At 58.8% G+C, this 19667-nt stretch overlaps 2 protein-coding genes across 6 annotated transcripts in view; one reads left to right on the top strand and one right to left on the bottom strand.

The window, feature by feature from the left end:
- OTOF (otoferlin) overlaps window positions 1-13690 on the top strand; it is a gene marked incomplete at both ends in the record, with an annotated part of 70781 nt that extends 57091 nt beyond the window's left edge. For 2 of the 5 annotated variants that reach the window (XM_084236054.1, XM_084236053.1), the window contains 20 exons: window positions 14-133; window positions 594-755; window positions 869-1031; window positions 1537-1607; window positions 2416-2445; window positions 2775-2909; window positions 4864-4930; window positions 5764-5900; window positions 6018-6152; window positions 6497-6634; window positions 6960-7087; window positions 7181-7351; window positions 7885-8045; window positions 8706-8848; window positions 9231-9319; window positions 11018-11116; window positions 11254-11495; window positions 11598-11776; window positions 11879-11979; window positions 13510-13690. In XM_084236054.1, the coding sequence (XP_084092180.1) occupies window positions 14-133; window positions 594-755; window positions 869-1031; window positions 1537-1607; window positions 2416-2445; window positions 2775-2909; window positions 4864-4930; window positions 5764-5900; window positions 6018-6152; window positions 6497-6634; window positions 6960-7087; window positions 7181-7351; window positions 7885-8045; window positions 8706-8848; window positions 9231-9319; window positions 11018-11116; window positions 11254-11495; window positions 11598-11776; window positions 11879-11979; window positions 13510-13690 (2652 nt within the window). Of the gene's footprint in view, window positions 1-13; window positions 134-593; window positions 756-868; window positions 1032-1476; window positions 1608-2415; window positions 2446-2774; window positions 2910-4863; window positions 4931-5763; window positions 5901-6017; window positions 6153-6496; window positions 6635-6959; window positions 7088-7180; window positions 7352-7884; window positions 8046-8705; window positions 8849-9230; window positions 9320-11017; window positions 11117-11253; window positions 11496-11597; window positions 11777-11878; window positions 11980-12412; window positions 12594-13509 lie in introns of those variants that run through there. The other 3 variants (XM_084236051.1, XM_084236055.1, XM_084236052.1) reach the window with 3 other exon arrangements.
- Window positions 13691-15038: 1348 nt separating this feature from the next.
- Window positions 15039-19667, bottom strand: part of DRC1 (dynein regulatory complex subunit 1) — a gene marked incomplete at both ends in the record, with an annotated part of 31657 nt that continues 27028 nt past the window's right edge. Inside the window, 6 exons of the mRNA XM_084236062.1 lie at window positions 15039-15095; window positions 16215-16317; window positions 16608-16741; window positions 17741-17911; window positions 18666-18752; window positions 19190-19279. Coding sequence (XP_084092188.1) covers window positions 15039-15095; window positions 16215-16317; window positions 16608-16741; window positions 17741-17911; window positions 18666-18752; window positions 19190-19279 — 642 coding nt within the window. The remainder of the gene's footprint in view (window positions 15096-16214; window positions 16318-16607; window positions 16742-17740; window positions 17912-18665; window positions 18753-19189; window positions 19280-19667) is intronic.

Raw genomic sequence — 19667 nt, 5'->3', positions numbered from 1 at the left:
CCCCGCTCCCCAGGTTGGGCCGGCAGGGAAGGCCGACCTGCCGCCCATCAACGGCCCAGTGGATGTAGACCGAGGCCCCATCATGCCCGTGCCCGTGGGCATCCGGCCCGTGCTCAGCAAGTACCGGATCGAGGTGTGTGAGGGCCCCGTCCTGCCACCCCTGTCCCTGCCCACCCCACCCCGCCACCACCCGTCCCTGCCAGGCCCCACTGGGTCCTCACTTCCTCCCCATCAGGGGCCAAACAAGTGTGTAACACAGTTGGCAACAAGCTCCAGGGGTCCTGGCCACCTCAGGCCATGCCTCATTTTTCAGATTAGGAGACTGAGGGTCCTGGAGGGGAGATCACTCCCGAGGTCACCCTGGAAACAGCCCCCCCAGTGCGGGCCTGCCCCCAGCTGCACTGAGGCCCGCTGCTGCACCTCTCCAGCCTCCCCGTCTGCCCGCACCCCATGCCCACCCTCACCCTGCAGCCCCTCGAGGACACTGGCCCTCGTCAGCCCTCCTGGCCTGCCTCTTGACTGCCCGGGTCCTTCCCAGGTGGCCCGGCCACCCACAGCCGCTCCCTTGACCACGAGACCCCCCTCCCACACAGGTGCTGTTCTGGGGCCTGCGGGACCTGAAGCGGGTGAACCTGGCCCAAGTGGACCGACCACGGGTAGACATCGAGTGTGCAGGGAAGGGGGTGCAGTCATCGTTGATCCACAATTATAAGAAGAACCCCAACTTCAACACACTCGTCAAGTGGTTTGAAGTGGTGGGTGTGGGCCCGGGATAACGGGCAGAACTGGGCATGGCTGGTGCAGTTGCGCATGGCCAGCTCCTCGGCCCCCCTCGCTGAGCACAGGCTCCCTTTGGCCAACACCCTAGGACCTCCCTGAAAACGAGCTGTTGCACCCGCCCTTGAACATCCGCGTGGTGGACTGCCGGGCCTTCGGCCGCTACACCCTCGTGGGCTCCCATGCCGTCAGCTCCCTGCGGCGCTTCATCTACCGGCCCCCGGACCACTCGGCTCCCAACTGGACCACCACAGGTAGGTCCACAGCCCAAGGTCCAGGCCTGACTCCACTCAGGCCATGGACGGACCCCAACTTACAGTCCAGCCCACACAATTACCAGCCTGCCTCCCCAAGGGCCTCCCCAAGTGGGTGTAGGGGTGGCCAGCAGGGAGGTCCTAGCCTGAGGCCAAGGTTGCCCAGGAGCACAAGGGGCCAGCACTGGACATGTCCTTAGACGCTTCTTGGGCCACTTTGGCGACGACCAGGCCCAGCACCCCCTGCCTGACTCCCCTGCAGCTCACCAGCTCTTTGGCTCACCTTCTGCCTCTCACGCCCAGCTTTTCTCCCTCTACTGCCCCGTCCATTCCTCTCCCCTCAATTTCAAAATCAGTTTTAGGCCTCGGGTCCTTCGGGCCACCTCTGACTCTACTGTTACTCCTGCTCCTCTCTGTGTCTGCCCGTCTGTCCCTCTCTGACCAGTCAGGCTCCTCCGGGGCTGCCGTGTGCTGTGCAAAGGGGGCCCCTCCTCTCACCCCACAGGGGAGGTCGTGGTGAGCATGGAGCCCGAGGTGCCCGTCAAGAAGCTGGAGACCATGGTGAAGCTGGATGCGGTGAGTCACGGGGGTCAGTGTCTGCCGGCCCAGAAGGCGCCACTGCTTGGTCAAAAGTGACCTTCCCTTGGCCCCGAATCCTTGACCCCGGAGAGCCCCGGCCAGCAGACTGAGTCAGCAGTGGGCATGGCTCTCGGGCAAGAGCAGCAGACCAGGCCCTGGGATGGCACAGGCAGAAGCCGTCCCCTCTTCCCCTTCAGCTCCACCTTCTGATCTCCTCCCTGAAGACCCTGATTCTGCGGGGGGCAGGTGTCCTCACTTCAGGCCACCGTGTTGGAGACGGGGAGGACGGCCCTGGTCCAAGCCTTCCCACTGTCCCTCAGCCCCCAGGCTCCGGTGGGGCATCCCACAGTCCTCTTCAGCTATGCAACTGTGTGTTTACTCGGCTTCTAGGGCGCTTGTGAGGGGGACAGTGGGTTGAAGTTGACCTCATTTCTCCAAGATTATGCTGTGTCAGCTCTTCTTCATGACCCTGCCCCCACTGCAGTCACCGGGGAGTTCACAGCTATCCTGGTACACCCCTACGTGGGCTCAGCAGGGCCCTGGCGTTGATTACCTTTAAAGGCTGCCTAGATGATTCCAACATGCAGCCGGGCTAGAAACTTCTGTGAGGTCCACTGTGGGCAGGTCCCCTGGCACTGGCAATGTGCTCGTCAGTCAGAGTTGGCCTCACAGGCTCAGGAGCTCACTGCACCCAGCAAGGGTCCCTGTGTGAGCTTCTCCTGCCTACCCTGCCCCTATTGGCTGCTGCCAACCGCTGAGGCCCCAGGTGACTAATCCTGCCCATCTCCTTGGTTCCCCTCTACAGACCTCTGACGCTGTCATCAAGGTGGATGTGGTGAGTGCAGGGGCCGTCCGGGCCTCTGGAGAGAGAGGACCCTACGTGGCCCCAGGGCGTCAGGCCAAGGGGCCCAGCACCAGGGGAGAAAGCTGAGTGGGCAGCAGGGCCCTGGTGCCAGCCCTGCCTTGGCCAGAGGCTGCACTGGCTGGTCACAACCCTCCCCAGTCATGCTCCCCCCCGGCTCGGTGGCCCCAGATCCTCAAGCAGCCCAGGGCCTCCCTGGGAGCAGAGGTCAGAGTGGAGGGGGGACCCCAGATTGCCCAGGGTTCTGGGAAAAGTCCAGGTTCAGGATGAACACGGGACTCTGGACCTGGCATACCCTCCAGGCTGAGGAGGAGAAAGAGAAGAAGAAGAAGAAGAAGAAGAAAGGCAGCTCTGAAGAGCAGGAGGAGGAGGAGCCGGACGAGAGCATGCTGGACTGGTGGTCCAAGTACTTTGCCTCCATTGACACCATGAAGGAGGTGAGGCCACCGGCCTGGCTGGGCCAGCAGGGAAGGCGACCCCAGCTCTACCTCAGCTCCACCTCAGCCCCTCCTCTCCAGCTTCTTGCCCCTCCACACCAGAGCTGCCTCCTTGACTCCACGAGCGTGAGCTCGGAGCAGGCTTCTCCCACACAGGGCTCTAGTTCAGGGCTCACCATATCCTCAGGGTCCCATTTTGCAGGGCAGGCTGGCGCAGGGCAGGCAGGCTGGGGGGCAGGCAGGCTGGGGGGCAGGGAGGCTGGCAGCAAGCCGGCGCCCAGCCCCAGCAAATCTTTACTCTTTCTCTGGGCTCGCTCTGGCGTTCTCTCGTGATCTCACCTCTTCCTTAGCCACTCATCCTCCTGTAGCCATCCTTTCGCTGAGGGATTGACGCCCTTCTAGCCCGGCCTCTAGGCCCAGGTGCACACACTTACGCATGCTTGCACCCGCGCTCCAGGTGTCCACAATCAGGCACACTTGCCCCACACCCACACTCCCAAGCGCCTTCCGCATCAACACCGTCAAGGCCGTAGGTGATGGCCACAGAGGCTAGTGGCGCAAAAAGCCTGATGAATTCCCGTACCCTACATCCAGTCTACCTGTCCTGACTTGGTTTTCTTTAGTCCGCTTTCACTCATTCCACAAACATCTCTTGAGTATGTGATGGGTCCTAGGCGTTATGGGAGCCAAAAGATTAGGCCATATCAGCCCTCAGTTTACTGGGCAAAATGGGCCTGTCAGCAGATACAGCACAAATCAATGCCTGCAGGAGCCAGGGAAGGCTTCCCAGGGGAGGTGACCTTTGAGGAAGAGGAGACCAGGTGCTTAGAGGCCAAAAGGGAACCATAACTTCTCAGTGGCATTTGTTTATCTTCAGACTGTTTTATTCCACACATCTTGGTCACTTGCTGTGAAATGTGCTTCCCTTAATGCATGCACGTGGGTTCTGTCTGCTGAGCCAGATTCCAAGTTCCAAAAAGTGTGTTTCTCCTCTTCTGTGTTTGTCTCTTCTCCACACTGCCTACCTACCTCGGGGCAGTCCCCGGCTGACCCAGTGACCAGGAGGGACATGTGACTGCCCTGGTGTTCCCTCAGGAGGACCCGAGCTGGTCCAGCCACTATCTCTCCCCAAGCCCTTTCTGCAGCCCATGCTGTGTTAATGTTTGCCACCCATACTAGTCAGAGCATGGACCGACCCGCTGGAACAAGTTAGATTGGTGTGGAACAGGCAGAAGTTTCTTCCTCCCACAATGTCTCGGGGGTGGGGGCTAGGCTGGTAGAATGACTCTGTGGTGTCAGGGACTAAGGCATGTCCTCTTGTAACTGGTATCTGTGGTTGACAATGGCTGCCAACACTTCCTAATACCAGGGCATAAGAAGGGGTAGAAAAAAATAGAAAATGTAATCTTTAGCTAGGTGGTTCTGTGCCCAGGGAAAAAAACTTCCAAATTGCAGTAGAGCAGATAATCGGGGCTTCCTTAGTAGTATCTTCTACCTCATCACCTCTTGGGTTCAAGTTGGCCAGGCTGCAGCTCCAAGAGGCAGCTGCTTGTCTCATCTCTACTCCCGTCATTTGCACAGACTGCCGCCAGGTGGCCGAGGCACCATGGTTACAGCTAGGTGATTTACTTTTCAATAAGTGTAAGAAAATAAAGCACATTTTCTCAGTTATATTTTCTGCATTAAAATAATAATAACCCTAAGAAACAGCATTAGAGGTCACTATTTTTAGATGATACACAATTTAAAGAATCATGAATTCCTAAGTATATAATCATGTTACACACCATATCCTTTTTTAAACCCACTTAAGCAAAATATGGCATGGATTTGAAACCCACTAAGAAAAGTGTTTCTGCTTCCAAGCATTTAAGACTGGTCTGAGATCACAGGGCAGGAGCAACCAACCCCTCCCCAGGAAGCCCACTTGCCCTCCTCACTCATCTTTTGACAGCAACTGCGACAGCAGGACGTCTCGGGAATTGACTTGGAAGAGAAGGAGGAGATAGACAGCACCGAGGGTGAGCCCGGGGCCCCTGGCTCTCCGCCTCCTCACACCCACCCCTGGATGGCCAGCTCCCCGCCTGCCAGAGGCTGCTGCTTCTCTTCCCCTCCCAGCGCCCCCCACAGCCTGGGCCAAAGGCAGATATCAGTCACCCTGGGTGCCGGGGAGCAGGCTCAGACCCTTGTCTAGAGTGGCTTCTACCCTAACCAGTTCTGTAACCGCCGTGATGGACAGACATTGAGAGGCACAGAAGATGAGAGCATCCCATCCAGCATTTTCCAGTCTCTTCCATGGAACAGTATTAATGGGTATTCTGGAGGGGAAAGAGGCTTTGTATTCAAATGGGTTACACAGGACCTCTTAGTGCCTTTAATATGCAAAAAATATTCTAATTCTCTGAAAGGACCAGACAGCAGAACATATTTCCCCGTGTTATTTGACCACAGTATCCTTCCTCCAAAAGCATTCCAAGTATACCGACACCCAGTGTTCCACTGAATGCAGGTTGGAAACTGCTGAACAACCCTTTTAATCCAGAAGGTAGACTGAGTTAGACGTAGGCCGGAAAGGGCCAGAAAGAAAGTGAGCTGGTCCAGTGCTTTGCAGTTAAAGGCCTCCGGGCCCCAGACCTGTGCTCCTTCTGTGGCCGCTCTGCTGAAGGACACCTTGGTACACATTTCCAGCAGGCCCTGGCCAGTGCCCTGCACCTGTGTGAGGCCAACATCCAGACATCCATGTCACAGATGAGCAGATAAATCAGCAACAGAGCTGGGGCTCCACCCCAGCCTCCCTGCTGAGATCATTCCCTGCCCCAAACTGACTAGGGCCTCCTTTTCTGTTTCTGGCCAGCTTTGAAGGGGCTGGTGAAAGGCAAGGACAAGGCAAAGGCCACGAAGGAAGAGAAGAAGAAGAGAGTCCAGGGGCTCAGCCCCAGCCAGGCATCTGAGGCCCCCGAGAGGAAGAAAACCAAGATTGATGAGCTTAAGGTATGGGTTTGGGAAGAGACCCCAGTGGGAGCCTGGGGCCATGCCGAGGGTGACAGATGGGTCAAAATGGAGACCAGGAGACAGGCCTCATCCTTCTGATGGCCTGGCCTGGTTTAGGTGTACCCTAAGGAGCTGGAGTCAGAGTTCGACAACTTTGAGGACTGGCTGCACACTTTCAACCTTCTGCGGGGCAAGACGGGGGATGACGAGGACGGCTCCACGGAGGAGGAGCGCATCGTGGGCCGGTTCAAGGTCAGGCAAGGAGCTGGGCCCAGGCCCTAAGCCCCTGAACCCTGAGCCCTCAGCCAGCTCGTCTAGCCACTCCAATCCCGGGCACACAGTCAGGTGGAACCATCAGCTGTGCTGGTGAAATACTTCCTTGCTGGCTGATAAAGAGCTTCTGCTCTGCGTCCCTCCCAAGGCCCCTCCCCTGCCCCACCACTGCCAGCGCCACAGCTGGACCTTGACATCCAGCAGTAAAAGGCAGAGACCCAGCTGCAGCAGGGCGCACGCCCTCGGCGCCTTGGCTCTCCTAAGTGCCACCCGCCAGGGCCTCTGGGAACCTGCACCCTGACCCATGCTTGCCTCACCCACAGGGCTCCCTCTGTGTGTACAAAGTGCCACTCCCAGAAGACGTGTCCCGGGAAGCCGGTTATGACCCCACCTATGGCATGTTCCAGGGCATCCCCAGCAATGACCCCATCAACGTGCTGGTCCGCGTCTACGTGGTCCGGGTGAGCCTTCCCCACGCCCCACCTCAGTCTCCCAGTGCTCTGCCCGGGAAGGGTTGAAGCAGTTGCAAACAGCCTCCAACTGAGAGGCCCAGGCTGGTCATCTGGTCTAGTTCCTATCTTTCAGAGAAAAGGAAGTTAGGGTCCAGGGAGGGAGCGTCAGCGACTTGCCCCAGGCCCCACAGCACGTCTCCCGATTCCAGTGCAGTGCTCCCAGGGCAGTGCTCCTGAACGACCCCATCACGGGACCCTCACAGAGTGGGCAGGGGCACTGAGTGATGGGGAGGGTGTGGGAAAGCGGCTCAGGAGCACCCCTCCCCCATCCCAGGCCACAGACCTGCACCCTGCAGACATCAATGGCAAAGCTGACCCCTACATTGCCATCCGGCTAGGCAAGACGGACATCCGCGACAAGGAGAACTATATCTCCAAGCAGCTCAACCCTGTCTTTGGGAAGTAAGAGCCCTGGTGCCCCTCCCCACCCCTCCCCCACGTCCCTGCCTGGACCACCTCCCACCCCGCCTCAACCCTTCTCACCCTGCCCTCTAGGTCCTTTGACATCGAGGCCTCCTTTCCCATGGAATCCATGCTCACGGTGGCCGTGTACGACTGGGACCTGGTGGGCACCGACGATCTCATCGGGGAAACCAAGATCGACCTGGAGAACCGCTTCTACAGCAAGCACCACGCCACCTGTGGCATCGCCCAGACCTACTCCATGTGCGTGGGCCGGGCGGGCAGGGCCCTGCCTCTCGCTCTAAAAACAAGATTCACAGAGTGTTGCCGGGGAAGGTGGACGTATTATGGCTTCTCTCGTAGGCCAGACGTCCCCTCCGCACACTGTGGGCATAGCCTAAGGGGCCAGGATTCCAAGACAGAGAGAGCCAGGGCCCAGAACAGAGGCGGCAGGCTGGAAGCAGAGGCGGCCCTGCACGCTAGGACAGCCATTAGGGTCCCCTCTGCCACCAACAGCCTGAGCCCTGTCACGCCCTTAACCTCTTTGATTGTCAGTTTCCTCGTGGGTGTCTCGAGTCCCCAGGCAGAGGCACGGTGCAGGGAGGAGGGGGCTACACGGCGAGGCTGGTGCTCATCGCTGGGGCCGTTGGCCTGTGAAGCCAGACCCCAGGGAGGATCAGTCTCCAGCAGCCCAGGATGGGGCCACTTGCCAGCTTAGGGCAAATACCAGCTTAAGAAAGCTGGCTGGAGCCGCAGCCTCACCCGAGCCCCACCACGCCCGTGTGCCTCCCCCACAGACACGGCTACAATATCTGGCGGGATCCCATGAAGCCCAGCCAGATCCTGACCCGCCTCTGCAAGGAGGGCAAAGTGGACGGCCCCCACTTTGGGCCCCCCGGGAGAGTGAAGGTGGCCAATCGGGTCTTTACTGGGCCCTCGGAGATCGAGGATGAGAATGGTAATGAGGAGCTGGGTGCAGCCAGAGGGTATCAGAGTCTCTGCAAGGACCACACTTCCCTGGGCGGGATCTTTGGGCCTGACCTGGGCCTCCTTAGACCCTCTGCTCTTCTCCCCAGTCTCTGCCCTCCCACCCCAGGCTCCACAGTGCCCAGCAGCTCCCTGCTTTCTCTCTCCCTGCCAATCTCCCTGCGGGTAGGGAGGGCTGCCTCATTCCCATAAGGGACATAACCAAGACCCAAAGGCTCTCATTGACTTCCCAAGGTCCTGGGCTCCTTAAGAGCAGAGTGAGGGAGTGGGCCCCAGCCTGTCTAGCTCCAGCCCTAGGCTCTCCCCAATCCTGGCACTTCCCAGAGCGCCGGCAGGGTCTGGCTGGACACATGTGCTGGCCACCTTCAGACGCTGGGACCAGACTGGATTCTCCCCCCACCCCACCCCACCCCACCCCACCCCACCCGACCTTACAGCCCCGCAGGATTCTCTGGCCAAACTCCCCAGGCACCCAAGGACACAGATCCCTCCAGGCCCTCAGGACAAGCCACTTCTCACTCTGTGGCTCAGTTTGCCCAACAATAAGAAAGAGGCGGGGTGGCGCGCTGCCCCGGCCCAGCACAGGGCTCTCACTCTGCGAGCCTGCGTGCAGCTGACCCCGCGCCCACAGGTCAGAGGAAGCCCACGGAGGAGCACGTGGCGCTGTGCGCCCTGAGGCACTGGGAGGACATCCCCAGGGTGGGCTGCCGCCTGGTGCCGGAACACGTGGAGACGCGGCCGCTGCTCAACCCTGACAAGCCGGGCATTGAGCAGGTGACGCTTGCCTGGCCGGGCGCTGAGGGCGTTTTGTGTTTCGCATCAGGGAGTCCCAACCTGGGCCCATAAACAAATCCTCATGCCATCTGCTGCATCCCCTAAAGCCTGGCAGGCACTGCCCCGCATGGCCCTTCAGGGTGACCCCCAAATGCGCATGACCTTGCTCTGAACAAGAGTTAGTCAGCTGGGGTGGAGGCCTGGGCTGTCTCCCTCAGAAGCTGTGATTAGCTACTGGTGATGTCAGGAATTCCTGGCATCCACGACTGAAAACTGATGAAATGGGTCCTTGACAGGACAAAGGTTGGGGGGAGAAGAGAGTTGGCCTTCCTGGGCACAGGGAGGAGTTCGTGGGGAGATCTGCCATCTCCCTCTTCCTCAGGGCCGCCTGGAGCTGTGGGTGGACATGTTCCCCATGGACATGCCGGCCCCGGGGACGCCTCTGGATATCTCCCCCCGGAAGCCCAAGAAGTGAGCTGTTTGGCCGACACCACTCCCTCCCCGCCCCTCCCCGCCCTTCCCTGCTCCCCCATGGCCTAGATCACCTTGGTCAGTAGTGTCCCCAATGACCCCTGATGTGACCTAATAGGGCAAACAAATCAACCCATCAAGAGCGTTGTGGAGGCTGCCATGGCAGTTCCCTTTGCTATGACAGGGGTCACACCCCCAGATCCCCTACACCCCCACTTCCATCCTGGGCAATTAATGAGGACAGTGAGCTCACCCATTGTCCTCCAGGGGACTTTCAGCTTCACAAGTACATTCTTGCACACACACAACCACACCAACACACACACACCCCACACACAGACACCCTGCCAGCCGGCTCTGCTCTCAGACAGTCCCCACTCCAGGCTGTCTTAGCTCTGCCAAGTTTGATCTCAAGCGCATGCCCCTGAGGTGTGCAGGAGTGCTGAGGAGAGCGGAGGGGCTGCAGTGGGGAGGGCACTGGAGTTGCAGCCAAGCCCCCGCCTCTCCTAGCGGACCCTGACCAGGTCCCTTTGCCTCCCAGATCCTTCCTTTCCCATGTGTAAAGTGGCAGAAGCAAGTCATTACCAGTTCTGACACCCTCAGTACCTGGAATCAGGGCCAACAGCATGGGCATTGGAGTCACCCTGGCCCCACACTCAGAGATGAGCCCCAAGTTTATTTCTAACTTTTTTTTTTTTTAATTCTTTACAATTTTAAGCAAGGGTCTCTGCATTCCCGTTTTGCACTGGCTCTGCAAATTACGCAGCCGGTTCTGCCTGGAACAGCCTCCAGATGCCAGGCCTTGGGCATGCTGTTCCTGGGCCTGCTTCTCAGGGACACTCAAGTCTGGGCCCCCAGGGACTGAACACCACCCACAGCCACGTGCCCGTCAGTCTGTAGTGGATGACTCAACCGCACTTCCAAAGGTTGAAATGCAATGATCTCATTTACAATCTTTCCACGTGGAGAAAATCTTTGGGGCCAAGAAAGTAAAGGCAGACCTCCCTGGTGGCCTGGGGTTAAGTCTCAGGGCTGTCAACACTATAGCCTGTGTATGATCCCCAACCAAGGAGCTACCTACATGGCGCAGCAGACCTCTCCTGTCTCCCCGCTGCGCCCCTCAGCAGTGTATTTCAGTCAGTCTGCCTGTTCTGTTCCCCACTGTCTGGTGAATCCTCACCCTCTGCATCTCTGGCCTACACCCCACTTCTACACAGGAAAAAAAAAAAGAATGTAAAGGCTACTGGATTCTATGGACGCCAGATTCCATGGGCATCCACGGGGGGCCGCTCCCGGCTCAACTATAAACTTCTGTTAGAATCAGAGCAGAGCTTCTGGCCTTGAGAGGGGAACTTATTATGACTCTTGGGGTCTGGCTTTAGCCAGCCGCACCCCTGCCTGCCCGAGTCAGCCTCCCTGCCCAGGAGTGCACTCTGGGGCCCAGCGCTTCCACCAGGCTCTCCTCACAACCGTCATGTCCACCAACCCCGCCCCCTCCGCCCACCCAGGGACCCCACTTTTCCATATCAGCTTCTCCCTGCCTCTGCACACTCAGCCCCAGCCCGGCCCAAGCCCCAGGCTCACCCCACGTCCAGACTTCTCTTGGTCGTCTCCTCTCCAGCCCCTGCCCCCTCCTAGCCCAAGATGCCAGGATCCCCATCACCGCCAGGCGGCTCCCCAGCCCTCTCCCCCGCACAGGTACGAGCTGCGGGTCATCGTGTGGAACACGGATGAGGTGGTGCTGGAGGACGACGACTTCTTCACGGGGGAGAAGTCCAGTGACATTTTTGTGCGGGGGTGTGTGAGCGGGTCCCTGGCTGGGAGGAGGCTGGTTGGGTGGGCCCAGCTTCCCGGGAGGCAGGGAAGGAAGGGGGAGCAGGGGTCAGGTGCGGTGCCCCTGCTGGCCCCGGTCTGGAGCAGGTGGCGCCCCGCAGGTGGCTGAAGGGCCAGCAGGAGGACAAGCAGGACACGGATGTCCACTACCACTCCCTGACCGGCGAGGGCAACTTCAACTGGCGCTACCTGTTCCCCTTCGATTACCTGGCTGCCGAGGAGAAGATCGTCATCTCCAAGAAGGAGTCCATGTTCTCCTGGGACGAGACCGAATACAAGATCCCCGCGCGGCTCACCCTGCAGATCTGGGACGCCGATCACTTCTCCGCCGACGACTTCCTGGGTGTGGGCCTGGGGACGGGGGCACGGGAGGGCGCAGCTCAGCGAAAGGTGGGGGGTCAATCCTACCCGATGATCCGCAGAGCTGACTCTGAGGTTGCCACAGGGGCCATCGAGCTGGACCTGAACCGGTTCCCACGAGGCGCAAAGACGGCCAAGCAGTGCACCATGGAGATGGCCACAGGGGAGGTGGACGTGCCCCTGGTGTCCATCTTCAAGCAGAAGCGCGTCAAAGGCTGGTGGCCCCTCCTGGCCCGCAATGAGAATGATGAGTTTGAGCTCACGGTGGGCACTGCCCCTGCGCAGGCAGAGCGAGGGCTGGGTCAGGCTGGGGTGCCGGGGGCCCCGCATCGGCAGGGCATGGGACCACTCTGTTCCTCGTTGCAGGGCAAGGTGGAGGCAGAATTGCATCTACTAACGGCAGAGGAGGCAGAGAAGAATCCAGTGGGCCTGGCCCGCAATGAGCCTGACCCCCTGGAGAAACCCAAGTGAGTGCCCTGCCCACTGCTCCCACCCCTGCCAGGCTGACCCCTGGGGCACTGGCACGGGAAGGAGAGGCCAGAACCAGCTGATCTTGTCTCCACTCTGTCCCTTCCTGGGGCACAGCCTCATTGCAGGGGAGCACCCTCCTTGCTCAGCTTCCCCCCAGAACCCACCACCTCCCTCGAAAATAGAGCCCTGGGCTCTCAGGACTGATATGGGGCACCTCACCCTGGGAAGACCCATTTAGCAGAATTCAATCCTCTTCCTGGGTTTTGCCAAAGGCAGTAGCTGCAGTGGTGTCTTTGCAGCCCCGAGGGCTGGGGCCTGCACTCACTCAGCCCAGGGCCACCCCTCCTGGCCACACCCAGCCCTCATCCCATGTATCCTTTCTCCGTGTGTCCTTTCTCCATGTTCCCTCTGCTCCTCTCGCTGCTCCAGTCGGCCTGACACCAGCTTCATCTGGTTCTTGAACCCTCTCAAGTCAGCACGCTACTTCTTGTGGCACACCTACCGCTGGCTGCTCCTCAAACTGCTGCTGCTCGCACTGCTGCTCCTGCTCCTCGCCCTTTTCCTCTACTCTGTGCCCGGCTACCTGGTCAAGAAGATCCTGGGGGCCTGAGCCCCAGCGAGTCCTGGGTCTGGTACTCCGCCCTTCTCCCCCTGGACCTCGGGTTCTAGGGCTGGGCAGCACGCAGATCACACATGTGCACACACACATGCACACACACAAGCATGCACACACACAAGCATGCACACACACAGCTACTTTCAAGCTTTCCCACCATATTTGTATTTCCCACAGTATTAGGCCAGGGAAGTGAAGTAATTTATCCAAGGTCCCCACAGCTAATTAGAACTGGGACTCGTACCCCATCATGCAAGTGAGGAAACTGAGGCTCAAAAAAGAGGTACCTGACTTGCCTCTCACAGCCGGGATCAGAAGCCCAGCACCCTGTGACTCCACTACCACTTTGCAGCCCCACAGCTGGAAGGGCAGGTGTTTGAAAAAGCATATCGCAGAACTTTAATTTATATCTTGGCATTTTATAAAACCACTGCTTTGTCAAAGAAATGATGGGAGATAGAGCGGACAAGCGCTTCTCAGTGGGGGCTAGGGTGGTGGGCCACCCTGATGGTGGGCAGGCCTGGCAGGAACAGGGTTTGCTCAGAGGAGAGGGAAAGAGGCTGACCCCTCTGAGCAAGAACACGGGGCGACACTGGGCTGCTACAGTGAATAGCTAAATAGAGGTGCTGCCTCATGATCCAACTGCCAGGGGCAGGGGCTGCCTCTTCCAGCAGGGACCTGCCCTCCACGTGCCCAGGCAGCAGCAGGGTGCTGTCTGAATGCCAGAAAGGCTGTCCCGGTCTTGGGATGAGATCTGAGTGCAAGCAAGTCCGGCAGAGATGACAGGCAATGGAAGCCGGCCTTACTTTTAGGATTGGAGACATGACAGGGCCTCTTGGGGTGTAGAAGGGCTGAGGGAACAGGGTGCCCTGGGAGATGCCACCACCTAACTCCACTCCCCCACCCCCAGCCGACCCGACACCGCCTTCGTCTGGTTCCTCAACCCCCTCAAGTCCATCAAGTACCTCATCTGCACCCGGTACAAGTGGCTCATCATCAAGATCGTGCTGGCCTTGCTGGGGCTGCTCATGCTGGCCCTCTTCCTGTACAGCCTCCCTGGCTACATGGTCAAGAAGCTCATAGGGGCGTGAGGGCCCCACGGCCCCTGCCACTCCTCTCCCAGGCCTGCGTGTTCACCCCTCCTTTGGTGTGGACTTTCTCATCTCCCTGGGGAGTCTGAAGAGCCTTAGGTCCACCCTTCTGGCCTCTGGCCCCAAGAGCCTGTCCCCTGCTTGCTGGACTACGGACTCCCCACTGCCCAACCTTCCCGGCCCAGCCCCCTGCGGGCCTGGCCCCACTCTATGGGCCCTGCCTGAGCGTGGGAAGTGTGGGAAGGGGTGAGGGGTCTGCCCCACCTTGCTGAGGCACCTTCTTCAGACCCTGGCTCCAGAGGAAGGTGCCCCAAACCTTCCCCCAAGCCCTCCAGTCCAGGTTAAAGGCCCTAATGAAATGAACCAAGACTGGTGTTATAGGTCAGTGCCCAGAGCTTTAAAAAGAACAAGCAAGCGAAAGTGTCGCCCTCCCCTCCCAGAAGGGGCCTGCGAGGAGAGCCACCACCACCAGCATCTGCTCTGCAGAGGCGGGCCATCCCCCACCCCTCGTCCCTGTCCCAGAGCTCCCTCTGTCCAGGCGGTGCCTGCAGGCCCAGAGGGCAGAGGGTGAGCCCCCCGGGCAGCACAGCAGGAGTCTGCACAGGGGAACCGCCCCACCTGTGCGAGCTCCTTTCTCTTGGCTGTTTTCCATTCTTGAGTGGTTATTTTTCTCTTAATAAAAGAAATCAGAGACTGAAGCTGACAAGTCTGCTTGGTCAAGGAAGGGGGGAACTACTGTGGGACGCAGGGTCAGAGGACACTCTGAGGTTGGCAAGCCCCCTGGGGCCCTTTGTGTGGTCTCATGGCGCAGGGGTCAAGATGGACCTAAGGCACAGGGCCACCTGCCCTGACTCCAGGAAAAGTCTCACACCACAGACCAGGGGGCGCACTGGGATGGATGGGCCTGGGGTCCTAAAAGTTCACCTAACAGATTCTTCAAACCCAAGGACAGTCTGAAGGCTTAAAATGGCACAAGAGCCCCAAAATTCCAGCCTCTGTCCATAGAAACCAAAACAAGAAGAGAGCCCACGCCACCGGCCTTGGCCTTGACAGATGGGGATGCGCCCGTTCTCACACCACATCCGAGGCCGGACAAAGCCCCCTCACTACATGGGAGGGGCAGGGCCCATGGCATGGGAGCTGACATTCCACAGAGACTCGGCCACAACTTTTTAAAAATTTTAATTATGACTGAGGGGTACAGGGAACGCCTGTCACCTTATTTTGACAGGCCCTGTAAGAGCAGCTCTGAGACGCAGAGGGCGGCCAGGCAGCCCCGCTGATATGTGCCAGCCCTGGCATCAACACCCGTGTTGGCCTTCAAACAGCAGCCTTTTGAGGTCTGGCTCTATTTTGTGGGTACCCGCAACACCTGAGTTGGAGGAACTTGCAGTTCAGAGTTTATCTGGAAAAGAAAGAGAAAAAAGCTCATTACGCTTCCCCAGGGCCTCGGGCTCAGGTGCACATGATGGTTTTCCCACAGGCCTCCAAATCTCCAAAACACGCCCTCCCCAAATGCTTTCAGGTGCCTGGGAAAGCCCATCACCCCCTTCCTTCAGAACTGACGCCCTGGGGCTTCTCTTGGGCTCCTGCTCCAGCCTCTGGAAGCATCCGAAGCCCACACCCTGACGCATCCCACATCGTCCCTCCTCTCCGCTGGCCCCTGATGCGCCCTCCTCCCCCCTCCTCTTGTACACAGCAGCACCAGCGGGAGCATGGACCACATGGCCCCCAAATGCCCACGCCCTGTCCCAGGCCATCCTGACTCCCAGGCTCACATGTCCCCTGTTCAGGCGTGGCCTGGGGCCCAAGACATCAGGGCCACATGGCCCAGTGCCCGGGCTTGTGGCTGGTGGGGTGCCTCTCCCATACACCCTGGTGATGGAGGCCCTATGCTCAGCCCCGCGTGTCCTGACCCTCTGTCCACAGCCTCAGCATGGGGTGCGGGAGTCCCCCTGGCGGAGCAGAGCCAGCACCCATGTTCCCTCTGGCGCAGAGACTTGTGCTTTCTCCTCTCGCCAGGCCTTGGGGATGCCACCCTGAGTACACCCCAGGGAGGCCCCAGGCCACCTCACAGGCCAGACCACCTGGGCCGGCAGAGTAGGAAGAGCAGGGCTTTGGGCAAATCCCAGTCTCTGCGTGCGGGGACTCCTCTTGGTGAAGAGGGAGAATGGCTTCTGCCGGCTGCCTCACCGAGCAGCTCTCAGGACCAAGGCGAGACTCGCATGAAGAGCTGCGAGAGCTGCCGAGCTGCTGCCGGCCATGGCACAGCTTCTGCTTGGCCACCACCCCTGCAGACCGCGGGAACCAACAACCTGACCACGGCCCAAGGTCCTGAGGGTCTTCGAGAGAGGCCCATCCCCTCGCCCAGTGACTGCCTCGACTGGGGGTACAACTTTGGGTTTTCTGCTGTCATCTCTGGGAGCTCCCCTGCGTCTGGCAAGGGCTGCCTCATTTCCTAATGCCGGCTCCAGGGCCACCTCCTCCCCGGCCCCTGGCCTCCTCAGAGGGGCCCATCACCCACCTTGGACTCCAGGTACTGTTGCAGCAGCATCTGGAGCTCTGTGTTCTGCTGCTCCAGAGAACTGTTCTCCATCAGCAGGTTGGCCCTCTGGGTCAGGACTTGGCTGTGGGCAGAGAGGCAGTTAGCGGCACTGAGTCCTCCAAATTCTACCAAAGAGGGGCTGGGAAGTCTGTGTCTCTGGCCCTGAACAGCCTCACCCTGTCTGCCCTGAACGAGCCAGGCTGGCAGGAATAGAACAGGGAGGGTAGGCCAGGGGCCGCCAGCCCATAGTACTTCCCGGCGGGAGCTGCCAAAGCTTCTCCAAAGAGCTCGTGGCTGTATGGCCACTCCAAGCGGGGGCCGTCCCCACCTGCACGCCCGGCTGCTCCTGCCACCCAGGATGCACACACTCACTGGTACTTCTCCAAGGCGGTGTACAGCGCGTCCCAGAGGTTCAGTGTGGACTGAGGGATGACCGTGGCCAGGGCCTCCCAGTACTCCGAGTCCTTCGACTTATCCCGCTCGTCCTTCCAAAACCTCACCAGCATCTGCCTGACCCTGCAGGTCAAGGACACTCAGACCATCCTCTCCACCGGGCACCACCCAGGCCTCCGGGCAGTGGGGGCCGCAGCGCCTGGCCCGCACAGACAGGCTGTCTGCTTTCCACCTGACGCCCCCACTCCGCCATACAAGCGGGTCAGTTTATGGCGGGTCCTCAGGAAGCACAGGGGCTTATCTCCCAAGTCCCCAACTTGTCATCTTTGTGAGAGCATCACTGGCATTTCCGTCACCCCCTTTCTCACAGTCAGTTACGTCTCATTACGACGCCCTTTTCTGTCTCTAGCACAAGCAAAACAGCTCTCACAGCAGCTACACCCACGTCTCACCGCCTCCTCCTGGGCAAACCACGACTCTCTCCTTGTATCCCCCATGACGTCCCCCTGTCACCAGCAGGACCTCCCTAAAATGCAAGTCACCTCACGGCTCCCCCATTGCTGATGATCCTTCTCCAACTCTGGACAAAAGACGAGCATCGTGGGCACATGGGCAGGACTGGCCGAGACCGGGCCTGGCTGTCCTTCCCAGACCTGGACGCTGCAGCCACCCCTCTGTCGCGATTCTTTCCCCGTATCCTGACGACCTGAAATGCTCCTTCCCCATGATCCACCCAGGAAAACCCACGTCTGGGGTCATTTCCCCCTGGAGCCTCCTGAGATGCCAGGTGGAGCTGACGCCCCCTCCTCGGAGCACCTTACAGATGCTGTGACCACTGTTCTGACCGCAAAGCGTTTCCCCACAGGAAAGACACAGAGCCCTCTCGGATAAATATCTGCCGAGTGAATGAATAAGTGAATGACGAATGGAAAATGCAAATCAGGCCTGCACTGCATTTCCTTCGGCACAATGTCCCGTGATGCTCTAGTCCTCCCTTGGGTGCGCCTTTCCTCACTGCCCCAGGTCCTGCTCAGCACCTCTTCTCCTCTCCCCAGCACCTGCTCAGCTCCCGTCCCATCAGATCCCCCATTCCTAGGCCAGCCCCCCAGCACCACAGCCCACCTGGGCTTCCTCAGACCCATGACAAAGGCCTCCAGGATCCTGAGGACATCGTTGGGGTGGATGAGCCAGGGAGAAGGGGGCGCCTCCTGCTCTCCCGGCTCCACTCCCACGTGGCTTTCTCCCTCCTCCTCTTCCTCCTCTGCCTCCTGCCCTTCCCCCTCCTGCGCCTGCTCCTGCTCCTCCTCCTCTCTCTTGAGGTCAGTCTGCTCTGGTGGCTCCACTGCTGATATCAGGCTTCCTTGTTCCTGGCGGGACAAGAGGCTCAGGTTGGTTGGAGAGAGGACCTGGGTAACTACAGCGCAGGGGTAACTCAAGCATAAGTGTAGAAGACAGTCGGGAAGAGGAAAATATTTCTACCAAAGTGATCTTGTCATCTTATCTTAAGTTTGCTTATAGGGATTTCCACTGAACAGAATTTTTTAATGTAATCAAATCTATCTTTCTTTCCCCTTTATGGCTCTTTCTAGAAGCATATCAGGATACTCACCACTCTGGAATTAGTAATATTAAAAACATTTTTTTAATTAAAAAAATTTTTAAACTAAATTTTTATAACATTTTTAACATGATGATATCTTGAGAACAGCCCATTACCATCGAGACGTATTATACACAGGCCCCGCTTTGCAGGAAGGGGTGATAGATCAAAATATTTAAAAATTAGCAGGCCTGGATCCCCTAGCGGTGAGACCTGGATTTGAGGAAAGAACCCCGTGGGCCTCAGCATGAGAACAGCTACCCATCCCAGGCTGCTCTTCCCTTCACTGACTAAAACACAATAGCAGTAACAAGGGAAATGCTAAGTTAGTGATCTCTGGCATAAAACCCTCACTATTTATCCAGAAATATTATTCAAAGACAGCAACACCCTCTGGGAGGGAATTCAAAATGCTCTTTTGACTGCATTTACCTTACCTGGGCGGACAGTGAGTGATGGACTCGGTATTTGAGAAAGAATTTCACCAGCTTATACAAGTCATCCTCACTTTCAATTCCAAGGGCCTGGGGGAGAAACAGAAAGATTGTTCAAATCTCCCACGAAGGCGTCCACCGGCTCAGGGAGGCCTGGCTGGGCCCTCTCAACGCCCCCGCCGCTGCCCGGCCCAGAACAGACCCTTCAACACTGGGAAAAGCCGGCAAGTAAGGACCCCTGCCTGCAGGCCTGATGGGTGTGAGAATGCTAGAGGGGGCTGAACACACATCCGAGCTTAGGGTTTGGCGGGAACCTATCATCTGAGAGCGGGGCCAGGAGAGAGAGACTAGTAGAAAGGTGACTCTTTAACACTGAGTGAATAACGGAGGGACCTGCGCCCAGGGAAGCTGCAGGAAGCCCACATCTACTCCCGGGGCCGAGGCAATGTTGCAGAAACACGGGCGGCTGGCTTAGGAGGCGCGGGCCCTCCCTCCCCGGCCTGTCCTCTCCGCCCGGTGAGACTCACAGAGAAAATGGCATCCAGCCGCAGCAGATAGCTCTCGCTCTGCTCCAGGGGGCGGAGAAGGCTCAGCAGCTTGCTCTCTATGAGGAAACCCTGAGGACAGGAAGACGGAGACAGGGAGGAGTCCTTGGTCTGCAGCCGTGCTCTGTGTGCCCAGCCAGGATGGCCAAGGAGCAGAAGCCCCCAGATAAGACGTAGAGCCACAGGGCCCGAGGGAGGCCTCTCGGGGTGCCTAAGAGCCATTCCCAGGGATGAAGGCAACGCTCATCGTGCTGTAATTCCCCCACCCCCGAAGGATGCTAACCCACCGCACCTGGAAGCCAGTGGGTAAACACCTGAGTTCCCCACTGAGGTCCAGACCTAGCCCAGACACGGGCTCCTGCGCACCCAGTGCCCCTTCACTCAGGTGCTGGCCCTTAAACTCTACAGAACACAGCAGCAGGCACTGGGCCAGAGGAAAGGGAGGCATGAAGTGAGAACA

The sequence above is a fragment of the Talpa europaea genome (assembly GCF_964194135.1).
Source record: "Talpa europaea genome assembly, chromosome: 6".
Classification (NCBI taxonomy): domain Eukaryota; kingdom Metazoa; phylum Chordata; class Mammalia; order Eulipotyphla; family Talpidae; genus Talpa; species Talpa europaea.
Note: the sequence above shows the minus strand (reverse complement) of the source record. Positions and strands in the feature narration are given on the sequence as shown.